The sequence below is a fragment of the Anabrus simplex genome, chromosome 3, assembly GCF_040414725.1.
Source record: "Anabrus simplex isolate iqAnaSimp1 chromosome 3, ASM4041472v1, whole genome shotgun sequence".
Classification (NCBI taxonomy): domain Eukaryota; kingdom Metazoa; phylum Arthropoda; class Insecta; order Orthoptera; family Tettigoniidae; genus Anabrus; species Anabrus simplex.
In genome coordinates, this window is record NC_090267.1 from 157,811,697 (window position 1) to 157,830,322 (window position 18,626).

At 39.3% G+C, this 18,626-nt stretch overlaps 1 protein-coding gene across 5 annotated transcripts in view; it reads right to left on the bottom strand.

Annotated features, from left to right (window-relative positions):
• The window catches only part of LOC136867134 (cationic amino acid transporter 2), a 289,680-nt gene that overhangs the window by 93,879 nt on the left and 177,175 nt on the right, over nt 1-18,626 (bottom strand). For all 5 annotated transcript variants that reach the window (XM_068227031.1, XM_068227028.1, XM_068227029.1 and 2 more), the window contains exon 8: nt 9,409-9,506. In XM_068227031.1, the coding sequence (XP_068083132.1) occupies nt 9,409-9,506 (98 nt within the window). The remainder of the gene's footprint in view (nt 1-9,408; nt 9,507-18,626) is intronic.

Sequence of the window (18,626 nt, forward strand, 5' to 3'; positions counted from 1 at the left end):
AACGAGGCAGTTGAAGGAACGGTGCACTATGGTCGCGTTATTCATTACAATATGGCCCGAAGACAATATTCGGATGACTTCACACGGGGAAGAATCATCGGGAAGCTGGAAGAAGTGTGACAAGTGCAGCCCAGAATTTGGTATTGCTCACAGAATTTTTTCACGTTCATGGAGAGCATTCCGTACCACACGCGCTGCTACCCGAACAAGAAGAGGAGGTCGGCCAGGGTCAACTGCAGGAGCAGATGATCGCTACATTGTGCAACCACATTTAACAGGACTGTAAGGCACCCAATCTCACGCTCCACAGTGGCACGATGACTGCATGTGGGTTGTCTGTTTGCCCGACGACCATACGTTGTATTCCGTTGACACCCGGACATCGGCGATGGTGCCAAGAGCATCAGGGCTGGACCAACGAGGAGTGGGGTCGCGTGCTCTTCTCAGATGAGAGCAGATTCAGTCTGAGTAGTGATTCTAGATGTACCCTCAACTGGTGAGAGGTGGGAACACGTAAAGGCTCTCAGGAACATTGTCGGACATGGTCATTTTTGTGGTCCAAATGTTATGGTGTGGGGTGGCATAATGTTGCATGGGTGTACAGAACTCCAGATCTTTGAGCGGGGTACATTGACCGGTCAACGTTATTGTGACAGTGTACTCCTTCCCCATGTGCGTCTTCTCAGGGGTGCATTCGGCTCTGACTTAATTTTTATGGCTGTCATCGCACGACCTCATCGACCAGCACTGGTGGAGGAGCTCTTGGAACTAGAGTATATTCGACGATGGACTGGTCTGTCCATTCCCACGAATTAAATCGCATCGAGCACGTGTGGGAAATGTTGGACAGACTATTGCAGCATGTCCACATGCAACAACAACCATCCAGCAGTTGTCAACCGCGCTGGTGGAGGAATGGAAATGCCCTACCACAAGAACTCCTTACCAATCTCGTGGTCTGCATGGGAACACGTTGCTGTCCGTGGTGATCACACACCCTTTGGAAACTATGCTCCTTCTTTTGTGATGTCCAGAGGACCATCGTGGGTCGTAGTGACTTAAGTGCTTTTCTTTTCCGTGGGATTGTCTCTGTATAAAAGTGTAATTTCTGTCCGTCTCAAGAACTAGGCCTAGTCCTTTAAGTTGGCTACCGTACCACGTTGTAGCACTTCTTCTCATGCATGGTTCAAGTTTCATCGAGATATGTTACTTGGCAGTGACACAACTTGCGAAAGTTACTTGTATCGTTAAGTTTTGCACAGCAGTGTACATACCGCATATACAGTGCGAGTGGAAAATAACATCCGTCTCACCTGCAATTCCAGATCTATTTATTTACTCATTCTTAGACGAGATTAAGGGACTACTGAAACAAAATGCTTTCCTTTTCACTGGGATTGTTAATAATGGATGCATAGATTTCAGCTTTGCTCTTCAAATAGGACTATTCCTTAGAACAATAGTGTTAAAAAAGACAAGTTAAGCGTTTGTTTTCAATGTACGATGCGTTCCACTACTACGACATTTTCACTGTAATTTTCACTAACTGGAAACAAAAAGAAAGCATTTATAAAAACTTCAAAGTAATAGCTTGCGAGGAATACCCTCCGTAGCTCAGGCAGCAGCGCGCCGGCCTCTCACCGCTGGGTTCCGTACTTCAAATCCCGGTCACTCCGTGTGAGATTTGTGCTGGACAAAACGGAGGTGAGGCAGGTTTCCCCGCGTACTCCGAATTTCCGTGTCATCATTCCTTCCAGCGACACTCTTCAATATCATTTCGCTTCATCTGTCAGTCATTAATCATTGCCCCAGAGGAGTGAGACAGGCTTCGGCAGCCGGCACAATTCCTATCCTCGCCGCTAGATGGGGTCTTAATTCATTCCATCCCTGACCCGGTCGAATTACTGGATTTATCAATAGACCGATCAGACACGTTATTCCGAAACAACGTGAATCGGATATATGAGCGTCAGAGTGTTGGTCATACAGATAAATAATTTTCAAAAAATAATTAGATATTTTTCAGACCGTTGTCATTTTATCAGCTGCTGAAGCTAGCCAATCTGATCACTTCGAGGGCGAATTCAAATGGGCTTTACGACGCGGTGTTACAGAAGAATCTGCACGCGGCTTAAGACCGGCATGAGAATGCCAGTCGAAGAATGAAACTTCGCCAGGGGTGGGGTTTGAATACAGACCTCCCAGCTAAGAGGATCATGCCAAAGCAAGTACGCTACAGTCACACTGACTGAAACCAATAGCGTGCTTTTATTTGATACTGATTTCTCGGCGTGGCTCTAAATTGAGCAGCTGATAAAATAACGATGATACCAGATATCGAATTATTTATTCAGTATGACCAACCGTCTAAAACTCACGTACCTGTCTGACGTTGTTTCCGACCACACTGTATGTGTTCTATTATGCAATTATGACAACAAATAGGTGTTTAAAGCGCTCAAGAAGTCCTGACAAAAGAAACTACAGAATATGTAAACTATGTACGTAGCAAGGTTGTACGTCACTGCGTCTGAATAACATCAAACAGTAGAGCACCGTCTGAAAGAGCGTAGTTTGGAATTTTGATCTGCTCCCAAAAGAACACATTGAAAACAGAAACACCGCCGAATTTTTTTTCCTATTTAAACCAAATAAAGGTAGAAACATTGTGTAGAATCACAGTGGATTCCATTGCAGAATTCTAGCACAGACAGTTCGTGAAGTATCGTCATTTCCACCTGGAAAGGCTGTCTGTCGCAGCCTATATGATTGTGGTATTGTTCCTATTTTTTTTCTTTTGTAATTCCCAATGTTTAGTGCTATAGACTGTATGCTGTGTTATTAATTATTGAATTTTAACTTTGTTACTTTTTGATGTAGTTAAACTTTGTCCTTTTGGCATCCCACAATGTTTGGAAAGTAGTAGTTTAGTTTCTCAATAAATATCTATATAGAAAGAATTCTGTGCTTTCGTGCAATGTGTACGCTGAGAGATATTCTAATAGATGTAATACATCTCGACGCCTGCTTGAAAATCTCTGCAATTAACTACGTGAAACTGGAAGTGGAACACCTCGAAAACCTTTCTGAAACAAACGAGTGACTGGAGAAATGAATGAAATAAATGTTCTACCAACTGTTGCTGTAAAATTTACAAGGAAAAAAATTAATGTATCCTCCTAATTCAATACACAACATAATTCCATCATTAGATGGAGTAATAAAAATGAAACATGTTTCGACTCGTTTGAGCCATTTTCAGTGAAATAAGAGCCTGTTAAAGTAACTTACATAATACAAACTAAAATGTGCTAAAAACATAATGAAGGAACAAATGAATAACAAAAGAGACATGACGGAAATAAAAACAATACAATATACAATATTTACATCATTAGATGGAGCAATAAATAACTCGTTGAGACAAATTCAGTGAAAAAAAGGGCGTTAATATAAGACATAATTGAGTCTAAAAAGTGTGTTAAACCTAAGAAGAAAAGAAATGAAAACAAGTGATACCGACGGAAACGAATAATAAGTGCTTGTAGTGAGGTTGCGGACCTCTTAGTCTAAAAACTTTTAGTTCGATAACATTCTAATATGTTGTAATGTTGTTGTAAATCTCTTCGTTAGCTCGCGGGCTATCCCGTGGGGAAATGACATTAGTAAGGCAAATATACCATGTATTCTGTAACGTCGTATGTTCCACCTGCATCATGTCTCTCTCTATCAAGAACTACACGGAAGCGATTTCCAGAATCATATTCATTTTTTGAATGAATATTATGCCATGATGCACTGGAGATGTTATGTATCTTGTTTACGGACAAAGCAATGGCTGCAAATCACGGACAAGTCAGCTTTAGAAACATACACTTCTTGTTATTCTTCATCTAACACGTTTCACACCTCTGGAGTCACGGGTGCGTACTGTGCTGTACATGCTGATTTCGCCGTGGTTTACGCCCTTTCTGACGCCAACCCTATGTGAATGGATATAATCAGTATTGCGTGTTTGTGTGGTGGTTGGTAGTGTAGTGTGTAGTCTGAATATGAAGAGGAAAGTGTTGGGACAAACACAAACATCCAGTCCCCGGGTCAGAAGAATTAATCAGACCCGATTAAAACCCCTGACGTGGGTCAATGTTTACCATTCATCCAAGTGGAACGTCGACATAAATGCAGTAACGTGTAATTTCCGGATCCGGTTAGCGTGCTGGCCTTTCATCACAGCGATTCCGGGTTCGATTCCCGGCAGGGTCGAGAATTTTAACCGTAAGTGTTTAATTCCGCTGGCATGGGGGCTGGATGTATGTGTCATCTTCATCATTACTTACCTCTCATCACGATTCGCGGGTCACCCACGGGCGCTAAATCAAAAGATCTGGCGAACCGATGTTGTCCTCGGACACACCCGGCACTAAAAGCCATACGCCAATTCATTTCATTTTTCATACATTGCCACTGAATGCCAACACGGGAACTTCAACCGAATCGTTAGATAACCCTCCACTGTAGACGAAGACGACCATGAACGGTGCCCGGCCTATAGTGCAGTAGAGCTTGTCTTGAACATCTTTTTCCGACAAATGGACTGGGCCAAAAGGACCTGTAAGCTGGCAAGCCAGTTCCCCTGATTTTAACGTGTAGCTGTATTCTGTGAGGAAAGTTAAAACATGTCGTCTACAAAGACATATCGACTACACCGGACGACATGAAACGCCGTACTGGAGCAGCCAATACGGACATTTCTGCTGAAATGCTGCGTCATGTAGAGCGGTATTTGCATGAAAGAGGGGAAGCATATATAGTGGACAAATACCATCATTTCAAATCAGCAGGTAAAGGTACATACGCAGATTAGATAGGCACATACAGCTTAGTAAAGATCGTGGATTGTAACTGTGGTCTCTATTTTACTTTGCCAATATATTTTGAGAGTAGCGAGATGATAAACCACTGCCAGATTTCATATTGTCATGCCCGGTTCCATGACTAAATGGTTAGCGTGCTGGCCTTTGGTCACAGGGGTCCCGCGTTCGATTTCCGGCAGGGTCGGAAATTTTAACCATCACTGGTTAATTTCGCCGGCACGGGGGCTGGGTGTATGTGTCGTCTTCATCATCATTTCATCCTCATCACGACGTGCAGGTCGCCTAGGGGAGTCAAATCAAAAGACTTGCACCTGGCGAGTAGAACATGTCCTCGGACACTCCCGCCACTAAAAGCCATACGCCATTTCATTTATATTGTCGTATCATGAAAGTCCCAAATTGTACTCCACGCAGTGAAACTGATTAATATTTTCCTTTTTTCTACGATTGTAAATATGTCACGTATTCAACTAATGTTTTAATAGCCTAGTTCGAGTACCAAGCAGTGGTGTTATTATTTCGTCGACCTTGTATTTATATTGTACTTAAGATATCCAAGAAATATGAAAAAATCTCAAAGAACTCCTCATAAAATGAAGGCGACGTCATATATTCCAAAAAGGTTGCTTCAGGGCACTATCGTTAATACTTACAGGAAGCTGAAAAAGAAATATATGAACCGCAGTAAAGCAGAAATTCTAACAAGTGCTGATAAATTGATGACGATAAGTAATTTAACCTTGTTTCTGTGAAAAGTTTTTTTAACGGTACAAAATTTATGATTAACCTAATAGTAATACATTGTTAAAAAGCAACTCTTGACTTCGTGGTGACACTGTTTACAGACCTATGCATTATGATTTATACCATACATGTAAGTTACAGTTTTCCTTTGTGCATTATTACAGCATGAACTCACTAGAGTCAAGGAAGTTATAATGAATTCCAAGAAGGGAGCTCGACTTGTTCACGTGGAAAGCAATGCATGAATGCGCATCCTATGACTGACATCGATAGTTTTAGTCAGGAAGGCATTACAAGGTTTGTTTGTGGTGAATAACATCAAAGCAACATAACTTCGCAAGGAGTCAATTTCAAGATCATATGATAAATTATATTCAGATAACCTATCAGAAATATTTTGGGCATGCATACAGTTCTTTTAAGGCTATTATTACTTTTAATTCTCTCTCCACAGGAGAAGTAGTAAGAACAGCAATGGTTATTCTCCACGTTCATGAAATTATGCTTGTACAAATAATTTTGATACCCCAGAGATTTATATGGATTTGTACATGATACAGAAATTGAAGAGGTTTGTTTCAAGAAATCCGTGTTCTTGAGGAGCGAAACTTGGATTTTGGTGAATTGTGAAGCGATTCATGTTTTACTAAACTGTACAAAAATTCATAGAATAAATGAGCAATTTCATTATATGCATATAAATTAATATGTAGGTTTCTATTTCTGGATTATCCACATACTCATGAAATACGCCACAGAGAGACAGAGGCGATATTGAAGGAGTGATTCGTTGAATGGTCATTGTATATTCTGGAAGAAAAGAGGTCTTTGTACCTGGTATATTTATAGCCTTACACTAGTTTTTCATCACGGAAAAGGAAGAGACACTATAAAGAGGCTCTATGAATTTCACACAGTCCTACTATCGACGGTTCTCCTCTGTTTCTGCTTTTTCCATCGTTGAGGGTAACTCTGGGGATCTTTAGTCATTATGAAGACCCCTCAAGACATTTTCTTTAGACCAAGATCCTTCATAGAGGTATTTCACTTACCCGTCCAACATACTTTCATGTAGGCCAATGTCATGCCTTTGATGGTATCAGCAAATAGCCTGTATTCGTTTAGTTAGTATCGAACTGAGAGAAGAATATTGTAACTTTTTTTTTCCTGTATATGATTGCTAAGTGTTAGTATTTTATTTCACACTAGCTGATGTACCCGTGCTTCGCTACGGGATTCTCAGAAAGACTGACTTTGTGGTTTTCTTAACCTGAAATCAACATAGGTCATTATAAAAACGTAAGTATGAATGTAGCGATTGAAAGCAATGCTACTCGATCAAATGGAAAGCCGCACGTTTTATCACTTTTAACGAACAGTGCTGCGGTTAGATTGCGGTGCCAATCTAATAGTCCACAGTTCCAGAGCTGGGATGACCAGGCCGCAGATTGCCATGAACACTCATCTGCCATTATTACGCTAAATATGCACACTGTTCATTCCAATCAGTGCCTCAGAGTAGGGATTGAATAGCCCGAATGCTATGATGATCCAGTGTGTTACGTACCAGTAGTATCAGAAAATTTATAAACTAGGGGAATGTCATGCTAAAGAAGAAAGTTATCTAACTCCCCAGCTACTTCCCATCAATATTCAGACAGGCTGTTACACTCTGTACGACTGGGCGAGTTGACCGTGTGGTTAGCGGTGCGCAGCTGTGAGCTTGCATCCGAGAGATAGTGGATTCGAACCCCATTGTTGGCAGCTCTGATGATGGTATTCCGTGGTTTCCCACTTTCACACCAGTCAAATGCTGGGCCTGTACCTTAATTAAGGCCTAAGGCACTCGTCGCCATAAAACCTATCTATGTCGGTGCGACGTAAATCAAATAAAAAATACTCTGTACGCAGCAGTAATCCTATCTACCGGAGATGAGGGGCAACAGATGACACAAAGCACATCACGACAAACAATGGTCAATGTAATGTTATTGTTGATCAATGTTATGAGCTTTCTATATTGTAGACCTTCACATTTAGTTTTCTTTCGACTCCGTGATTTGTAAAATATACCATAAACTGTAGTTTCTTATTCTCCAACTTTACATACCGATTTTCATTAAATACTGTTTACCCATTTCTGGTTACTCGGCGCTGATATGGACTTAGTAACAAAAATCCAAAATCATGAATATCTTTGTGATCATAGCCAGTACGGTAACAATGTATAAGACATGAATAATAGGAAATTTAATACTACTGTATATAACCCTAGTTATGTAGCATTCATCGATTACACCTCTAATAAGAAATATTTGAGAATTACATTTTAGGCCTTCCCCTAAACTACGATTTAACTGAGAGTGAATAAAATAATTTACAGCCTAGACTATAGCGACTTATTTCCTGACTTTGCATACCGATTTTCATCAAGATAGGACTACCAATAACAACAATATTTGAGAATTATATTTTAGGCCTTCCCCTAAACTACCATTTTTCTCAGCGTGAATACAATTATTGATAGCCTAGATTGTAGCAATTTATTCCCCAACTTTGCATACCCATTTTCTTTAAAATACGACCACTAATAACATAAATAGTTGAGAATTCAATTTTAGGCCTTCGCCTAAACTACCATTTCACTCAGCGTGAGTAAAATTATTTATAGCCTAGATTGTAGAGGCTCATCCCCTGACTTCACATACCGATTTTCATTAGACCACTAATAACGTAAATAGTTGAGAATTCAATTTTAGGTCTTCCCCTAAACTACCATTTCACTCAGCGTGAGTAAAATGATTTATAGCCTAGATTGTAGAGGCTCATCCCCTGACTTCACATACCGATTTTCATTAAATTCTCTTCAACCGTTTTCTCGTGATGCGTGTACATACATACATACATACATACATACAGACAGACAGACAGACAGAAATTACGGAAAAGTAAAAAGTGCATTTTCTTGTTACTATGGACATGGCCGATAGAGAAATACCATTATTTTCAAATTCTGAGCAATCTACAGACAAAACTCTTATTTTATATATATAGATGGCGTCCGACTCGTTGGCTGAACGGTCAGCGTACTGGCCTTCGGTTCAGAGGGTCCGGGGTTCGATTCCCGGCCGGGTAGGGGATTTTAACCTTCATTGGTTAACTCCAGTGGCTCGGGGGCTGGGTGTTAGTGCTCTCCCCAACATTCCTGCAACTCACACACCACACATAACACTATCCTCCACCACAATAACACGCAGTTACCTACACATGGCAGATGCCGCCCACCCTCATCGGAGGGTCTGCCTTACAAGGGCTGCACCCGACTAGAAATAGCCACACGAAATTTTTATTATATTTCAAATGGTTAATATTGCTTAATTTTCTCAAGGTCAATAGTAATGTTTCAGTGGAGAAATCCTTTGCAAGGTTTTTTTACAAGAATTATACATGTACGCTGTAAGATATTGTTAAAATTGCATAATTAGAAGTGATCATGGACTTCTAATCTACGAGTAATTATAGTAATTGAAATAGATTCATAAAAAATTAATGATAGGTTAATAATTCGATCGTTTCAACATTTTTGGCTTCGGTGCATTTCAGTTGCTTCCGTTTAAAATCAAGTATAGTTTTCAATCATCCAATGTAAGCCCACAATCTAAGTTAGTTATAAATTAAATCCAACAACACAGTTTTTACGATATTATTAAATACTCTACTCTCATTTTCTTCATGCTTGTATCTATTGCCACGAAATTGTGTTCTAAAATGTAAATAAATGAAACTATACCTTGTGCACAAAGCAAATACAGCTCCGCCGTTGACAATCCATTTAATTGCAGGCCATCCCACCCGGTCGAATATGACAGGTAAAGGTGCCTTCTCATCCTGAAACAAGACGTGTCCATTGATCATAGCAAAATTTGCACGGAACTCCAAGGGAATTAATATTTTTGGTTTAGAACGGGAAGAATTTGAAATAACTACGTGATTCGAGGCAGTATTACGCAATGTGTAACATATTTACTGCACATTTTCTCCATTATTGAAGGTGATAATAATAATAGAGCTCCATTTTCATTCGTTTTAAGGTATGGAGCTTTTAACTGTTAAAATTTGTAAAGAAAATCAGGAAATCAAATATTGTGGTCTTTGTTTACATGCCAGATATTTGTCTTTCTTCCTATTAAAATTATGGAGCATATGACTGATGAGGGGAGTGTTGGTGTTATGAAGATTTATTACAGTTCAAATGGTAAATCAATGAATGATTGATAAATCCACGGCAGTGCTGTGCAGGTATCCCAACATAATGCTTTAATGAAAATTATTTTTGCAAATAAAATGTATAACTTTGTATGCATTCTTCTATTTTTGTCTCATACTTTGCATTCATCTCGCATTAAGTATACAAAATTCGAAAAAAAATTGCAATTCAATGTTTGTCTGTCTTTTATTTTCTTTGTATCAATATCACTAGCAAACGATTCGCGAGAATTCTCTAAACTCGGTATATTATTTAGGTTTATGTATAGCCAGAGTGTGCAATAGGCTATATACCCTACTGCATTCATTTCTTACAGAAGAGGGTGGGTTTAAGGAAACAGCAGGGTCTCGGTCTGGACGAGATGTTGGTGAAATGAGCAAAACTCCATTATTTACATAACGTATTTCATTCTTTCAAACTTTTATCAATTAAGAAGATAAAACAACAAAAGCAAATTCATCTCCGTATAGACCATGAAGGCCCTTAGAGGGGTGGAAGGTAAACTGAACCTCAGGACCTTGTGCACCTCCAGAAGTGGATATCTCGTTTCTTAAATTTTTCAACTTACTGATGGGAAATCGAACCCACGTCCTTCCATGTAGACCGAGCACACCTTGACCACCTCGGCCGGGCAGCCCCTAATTAACAAGATACAGTTAGATAAACTCGATGACAAATGAATAAATAGAGTTTAACAATTAATACAAGAATTTAGAGAACCAGTCTCAATTAAAGTGTGAACCTAAGCTGACAATAAAATGGCTAGCAAAGCCCTAAGGAATTCATAAAAAGGTAGAGTAAATGGAGACCTAGCGAGTTGGCTATGCGGTTAGGGGCGCTCAGCTGTGAGCTTGATTCTGGAGATAGTGGGCTCGAACCTTACTGTTGTCAGGCCTGAAGATGGTTTTCCGTGGTTTTTCACTTTCATACCTTAAGGCAACGGTCGCATCCTCCCCATTCCTAGCTCTTTTGTATCATATCATCCCCATAAGACCTATCTGTGTTGGTGCGACGTAAAGCAACTTGTAGGATTAAAAAAGTGGTAAACGGATTGGACTTTCAAGCCCCGTTTTACACAGTAGATGGTCATCGAGGCAGTCTTTACATTTTGAAGAAATCTCTTGCTTTGCCACTTGCCAGCACACGCGAGGATTACGAGTTCACTCACACGGGTATGGAGGACATTCGCTAAAGAAATGAATCCCTCTTTTGTAGCCAGCTGGCTGGCTGCTGACTAGCCACATTTAATACCATGTTAACAGTCTAGGAAATTAGGTAGCAACCCCAGAAACGCAAAGTTCCACGCAGCACAGGCGCAGGAAGAGTAGACTAACAGCAGATGAGGCCGTAGAACATGCAACATTCTTTTTAGTGTATAGTGGCATAGTAATATTAACGGGACCACAAAAGGACATTCAAACATTAAAAATAATAAAACTTATTCAAAATTTACTTTCTGAGTTTCATAATGGTTTTACAGAATGATGTATAATAACGGAGATATTACCGATGATTCTATTTTTCATAACTGTCCAAATATCTTCGGTAGTAATAATTGATTCTGAAAAGGGAGGATAACAATGGTAGAAATCATATACTCTTATCATCTATATCTCATACATTTTTGCAGTTTGAGGTATAATAAAGAAGGGATTCAGGAATTAAAACTTTATTTATGAAGTAGGTCAACTCTGAGTACAACTGACGTGGAAATTTTGCTTAAAATATCATGATATCGGGTTAACAGATGATAGAGATGGTTGTTGTCGTGACTGTTCTCATACAGTAGAAAGCTGCGAGGTTATAATCCCATTTTGATCAGGAAGATAATGAAGATGACTTCGAAATTAGATGTAAAACATGAAAGGGTGATCAGTCGAAGAATAAGAGAAAGTGAATTATGTAAGGAGGGAGGGAGAAATGATGTCCCGATATATCCAAAGTGGAGAAAAACAGAACTGTTATATGAGTTAAAAATAAATAAGCTATAATGTACTAACGGTCTTAAAATACAGTATTCTGAACTATTCAACATTCCTTTCTTTGCTTTTTTTGTTATTGGTTTTATGTCGCCACAGCACTGATGGTCTATGTCATGGTCTATATCCTAAGGCCATAAAGCTTATCAGAAATAACATTACACTGACTGGCTATTATTGTTAGTTGAGGTGTGCTCTGTTTCTTCTGCTGCTTCTCATCTACGCTAGTTGGCATTAATGCTACGTTATAACTGTGTATTCACGAGGAGAGTGAAAGTTCTCATTTCAAAAAATCGCTGCTGTGTTACAGTCTTGTAGTACTCTACTGCACGCTTTAACGGTAGTAATTACATGGTGTGAACTACCATAGCTGCTGTAGTGCATATACCTGCCATAGATTATAAAATAAAGTGAAAAATATTTCTATCAACGTAGATGTGTTTACACTGTACAAAATGGCGGTGAATTGGCATATCTGTAATTGGTCCCAACCTATCACGTCTACTGTGATACCACCATCACCATTTTCTATCAAGAAACGTCCTACTGGACCAATGAATTTCGCCATTCTCTAGTGACAGCTATGGTGATAGATATGGCTTGCACAGTACAGTAACATTTCGTAAAAAGGATCAGAGAATCTGACTCCGCTCCATATAAGAGGGTAAAGTGTTTTTGAGTTGGGCCTCACTTACTGCTTTTTGTACGGTTCTTCATTCCGCGAAGCCTATATCAAACTATCCATATAAATAAAATCGTAACGAACGTGTGTCTGTACATTGACTATGATGGTGAAATTTTAATTCAGTTATTCGTTTCAGGTGTAATAATGACCACCTGCATATTTTTTAGCTTTGGTTCTTTTTGTTTGTTAGAGTTCTTATAACTTGAAAACTACTGGATATATTCCTACAAAACTTCATATTTAGAATCCACCTGTCCTTTGGTAGGTTATAGGGCCAATATTGTTTCAAAATCCCTGAATTGACTGGAGGTTTATACAAAACGGAAACCGTCATTTTTCACCCCCAAATTATATGGAAGTATACCTGCCTTAATGGAAATCAATTTCTAAGCATTTTTCCCATGTGCATCATTTCGATACGAGTATTAATAAGGGAGATATCATTAACGAACCGATCTTCAGTACATGTCCCTCCGGACGTAACTCAAAAGTTGGTGGGTGCAAAGCGTATATCATATAACCTGAAAACTCCTGGAGATATTTCAAACAAACTTCATATTTATCATCCACCTGTCCAAAGGTAATTTTTTAGTTCCATACCATGACAAATTCCCGGAATGGACTGGAGGTTTAGAGGGAACCGAAACAGTATATACACAAGACCAACCTGACCTGAAATCTACCAACCCTGATGGAAATCCATTTCAAATTTTTTTCTCATGTGTATTTTTTTGATAGGAGGATTAATGAACGGTCAGTTTTGCAGGCTAAATCCAGCGGACATAGCTTAAAAGGTGTTGTACTTACGTGGAGCAGATTTCTTATCTAATAAATAAAATCGTTACTACCGTGTGTCTATACATTGACTATTTTGGCGAAATTTTCGAACAGTTATACATTTCAGGTGTAATAATGACCATCTGAATACTTGCTAGCATTAGTTTCCTGAAAGTCATCTTTTTAACCACCACTTCCCCAAAAGCAAAATTGCGGCACAATCTGCCAGACGAGCTAGAATATTGACATTTGTTAAAAATGTTATGTCTTAGCCTGTAACCGACGGAAGGCTTGCAAGATCTCTAAATATCTAATTTTCACCCCCGAAAAGTATCAAAATATTGATTCAATTTTAATGTCGGTGCAGACCTTCATTTCGTGGTATTTCGTGGCTAAACAGTAAGTCGTATCACAGAATGTATTCCAATCTCCGTTCAATTTGGAGTGTTCTACAACTTTGGTCCTTTGTGTTTTGTCGTATCTCTATTCCCTATACGTTAAATTTGTGTCTATTTCTCGATTGTACGTACATTTTGCACTTTGTGCACGTAAATTCATACTTTGAATCACTTATACGAAAGATAGAATCATCTAATTCAACACGAACTTTGGTCCACCCAGTATCCATATATGAGCCAAATTCTATGTTTGTAACCGTCACGTAAGTATGCAAAAGTGGGATAACGGTCCTAACTCAATCTTACCCATGAATAGATGAGACAGGAGAGTATATCATCGGGCCAGCCATTTAGACCACTAAATGAGGCGTCTTATGGTACAATCCGTTTATTGATGTGACGTATCGCTTAGCAGCATTTAATCTGTAAAAGAAGGTTTGCAATATTGTAAACATTCATGTACTTCGTATGTCGATCAATATATATTCATTGAAGTCGATTAGTAGCGATGTATGAACGGTGTGTCTGGCATTATAATTAATATTTTACAAATCGATAATGACACTCAGTAGGAGGGCGTCTGCTATTGTAAGCATTACTCTCCACATCAATATTCAATTCCTGTGTAACTGGCATTATTAAGAAGGGACTACAATTTTAATGAATAGTTTCCTTTTCGATTTGACTGGCAGAAGTCAAGGGAGAATACAATTTTGTTCAAAAACTCTCCTAACCGATTGCGTTTTTCCTTCTCGATTTGACTGGCAGAAGTCAAGGGAGAATACAATTTTGTTAAAAAAACTCTCCTAACCGATTGCGTTTCGGGGTAGTCAAGTGTGCCCGCCATTTTGAACAAATTTACCCATCTAAAATGTGACTGGCATTAGGCATAGTGGCCTACTATTATAACGGAAACTCAGCAACTCGGTGTGACTAACATTAAGAAAAGGGGCCTGTCGTTATAATGATAATGGCACAACTCAATCTCGACTGGCAGTAAGGAAGGTTCCTGCCATTATAATAAAAACTCCTCAACTGTAATCTGTCTGGAAGTAGGAAAGGGGGCATGCCATTGTAACTCCCCAAATCGATTGTGACCGCGCAGTAGGTAACGGGGCCTGCCATTATAATGAAAACTTTCATACTCGATTGTGAATGGCAGTAGGCAAATGTGCTTGCCGTTATCATCTCTCGCACTTTACATCGGAAACAACGCGTGTGAACCTCCCCTTGCTGTTTCTGAATAACACTAAGAGACATGCAGTTTAAAGAAATCATACTCTTTGCGTGTACAGTAATTTACTTCGATAACCGTATACAATGCAGAATACCGTAGCGAAGCACGGGTACATTTGCTAGGGTGTACATAAAATTGCTGCAAGATATTGCGTAAGATACCACTAAGAGAATTTAATATTTTATCAGTTTACATATGATCAAGAAAGATAGGCGCAGGTGATCCACCCAGAATGTGACCTGTAATACACTCGGCAAGGATTTCTCAACAAGTTGGGGCCAAATTGAAAAATCCTATTCTGACCATTTTCTGACGCCTTAAACTTAAACTTGTGCGATATCCTCAGTATAAGCTAAATTCAAGAGCAGACAATACTCTCTGACACGGCTAAAGATTGTTACGTGAGTACGTCGTGAATACGAGCACAGGCCACTGCAGACACTGAAGTGAGTATGAAACCCTACCCCATGTGCTTTTTAGCTGTACTCAAGGAGAGTTACTGCGTATTAAACATCATAACATCGTGAGATCTTTATTAGCGAGAGCAGTCTCAAAGAAGAAAGCCTTGAGGTCCATGTGTAGCGAAATTGGAACTAACCGTCGTATTGGTATAATTGCCATCAATCGGAGACAAAAAGAGCAGAAATCATTTATCCTACGATAAGATTTGAAGCCTTTTTTCCCCAGCCACTTGAGGTAGGTAAAGAAAAGCAGGATATATATGCACCAGCAATACCCTACTTCGAGAGAGCCGACAGAGTCAGGAACATACGAGTAAGAGGACCGCTTCTGGGTGGTAGACGGACCATCCCCGGAAATGTTGTTGAATGACGACATTCGTACAGCTTGGACAGAATCGTTGGCACGATTATAGAATTCTCAGTAGCAATAATGCGGGACCATTTGTATGGAAAACGCAGTATTTAATTTCCACCCGGCAGTATAAAAAATGTTCATGTTCTTGAGTGTATTGATATTTCTTTTACGAGACCAACAATTCAATTTTTTTTAAGAAGTTCCGAGCTATTTTGTGTCCGTTGGCAAACGTATTGGTGTCAGAAAGAATGAATGAATAAATAAAAGACAGTAGTTTCAATCTACTGTGTATGATTTTAGTATCATAATATTAATTTGTTCAGTTTTAATTCGTATTGAATAAGATCACACTGCTGGCTCTACGAGGGCAGTTTGCCATTGAGAAGTGGCACCTTTTTGGGATTGTTACGAGTTGTTATTTCCTCTAATGATCGTTTCCTGAAATTCCACCTGTACAAATTCATCACATGCCACGACATTGTCAAACATTTGCACTGAATACTATAATTTCGCCTCGCAGTCATTATGGCATAACATCTTTTATATAGTTCACTAGCTGTAATACCCGGCGTTGCCCGGATAGCTTTTTCATGTTTACCTTTAAGATTTTTATTACCAGTTAGTAATGTGTGAAGTGTATTTTTATAGAATTCCATTTGGAGAAGGTGATTGATATCTTACGGTTTATTATGTAGTTTTAGAATTATTTAGGTATGTCTGATTTCAAGTTTTAGATTATTTAATTTTCGAGTAAAACTTTTTCTTTTTGGAAGCTCGAATTATCTGGAAAGTATCTGATCCTTTCAAAAAATAATAAGTAATAACTGTATGTAGGCCTGTTTACCTCCGTGCAACTGATATGATGTACACGATTTCAACTCTCATTGAGACTGTCACCAATCAGCCTTGTGACCCCAAAAGCAGTGGATTCAACACTAACCTCGATCATTTTACACTATTGACCTGTAAGCCCCTTTCAACCTCCTGTCTCACTGGAGGCTGAACGTGGACTTAAACGGTATCCAGAGCGTCACAATTCATCTCAGCGATACATAAACAATGCATTCGACAATAATATCGGTTATTTCCCATTATTTTCACACCTCATCCCCTCCCATTCCCCACGCCGAGTGGTGGTTGGTACAGGTGGAATTTCAGGAAACGATCATTAGAGGAAATAACAACTCGTGACAATTCCAAAAAGGTGCCACTTCTCTGGTAAGACCCCAACTAGAGTATGGTTCCAGTGTATGGGACCCTCACCAGGATTACCTCATTCAAGAACTGGAAAAAATCCAAAGAAAAGCAGCTCGATTTGTTCTGGGTGATTTCCGACAAAAGAGTAGCGTTACAAAAATGTTGCAATGTTTGGGTTGGGAAGAATTGAGAGAAAGAAGAAGAGCTGCTCGACTAAGTGGTATGTTCCGAGCTGTCAGCGGAGAGATGGCGTGGAATGACATTAGTAGACGAATAGGTTTGAATGGCGTTTATAAAAGTAGGAAAGATCACAATATGAAGATAAAGTTGGAATTCAAGAGGACAAACTGGGGCAAATATTCATTTATAGGAAGGGGAGTTAGGGATTGGAATAACTTACCAAGGGAGATGTTCAATAAATTTCCAATTTCTTTGAAATCATTTCGGAAAGGGCTAGGAAAGCAACAGATAGGGAATCTGCCACCTGGGCGACTGCCCTAAATGCAGATCAGTATTGATTGATTGATTGATTGATTGATTGATTGATTGAATTGTCATCTCCATAGTATGGTTTCTCCAGATGGAAGGCCCTAAGTTATATGTGTACCAAGTTTCATTGGGAGCTATTCTGGAACATATCCACATACATCCATATTCTTGGTTACTTTTTACATTCATTTTCACCCCTCTCAACCTCCATACTGCTTGCGGTTGAAGTACGACTTAACCATTCAGTGTCTCAAGTTCAACTCAGTGACCTCGTAAACAATATATTCGACATTACTATCAGTCATTTTTGTTTTTTTATATATATTTCACCAGATTGCCTAGGTATTCTAGGGGTGTTTTATCTCAACATTATTTTTTTCAGATAGTACGTCATATGGGTACCAATTTTGTATGAGGGCTATGCTGGAACGAACACACATACATCCGTAATTTCGGTCATTTCGGACATTTTCATTTCCACCCCTTCTTATCTCCATGCCAATGAGGGTTGAACATGGACTTCAACGATATGCGGAGTGTCATTATTCACCTCAGAGACCCCGAAAACTATGGACTGTACATTAATATTTGTCATTGTCTATTACTTTTATGTTTCGCCCCTGTGTTTATTATAATTCACCCCGCACCTAGCGGTGCTATGGTGGATATCCTAACTCCATAGTAATATATTCCAGATATTAAGTCATATGTGTTCCACACGACCTTAAACTCGGCCACTTTGGACATTTTCCTTTCTTCACCCGTTCTCATCTCCCTGCCGACTGGGACTAATATCTGTCTTAAACGGTATCTAGAGCGTCAGAGATCATCTGAGCGATTCCGAAAACTATGGATTCAACACAAATGTCGGTCATTTTTGGTTATTTTTACGGTTCACCCCTACCCTAGGCAAGGTATTATTTTCCAGATATTGAGTCATACTTGTATCAGTTTTAGTAGGGAGCTTTGCTGGAACATACACAAATTCATCTATTATCTCGGTCATTTTGGAAATATTGTTTTCCATATTTCCTCACTCCCTATACAAAAGGAGGCTGAACGTAGACTTATAAATAATCTGGAGTTTCACTATTCATCTCAGCAACCCCGAAATTAATGGATTGGATACAGTTTTCGATTATTTTTCCATCTCACCTATCCCT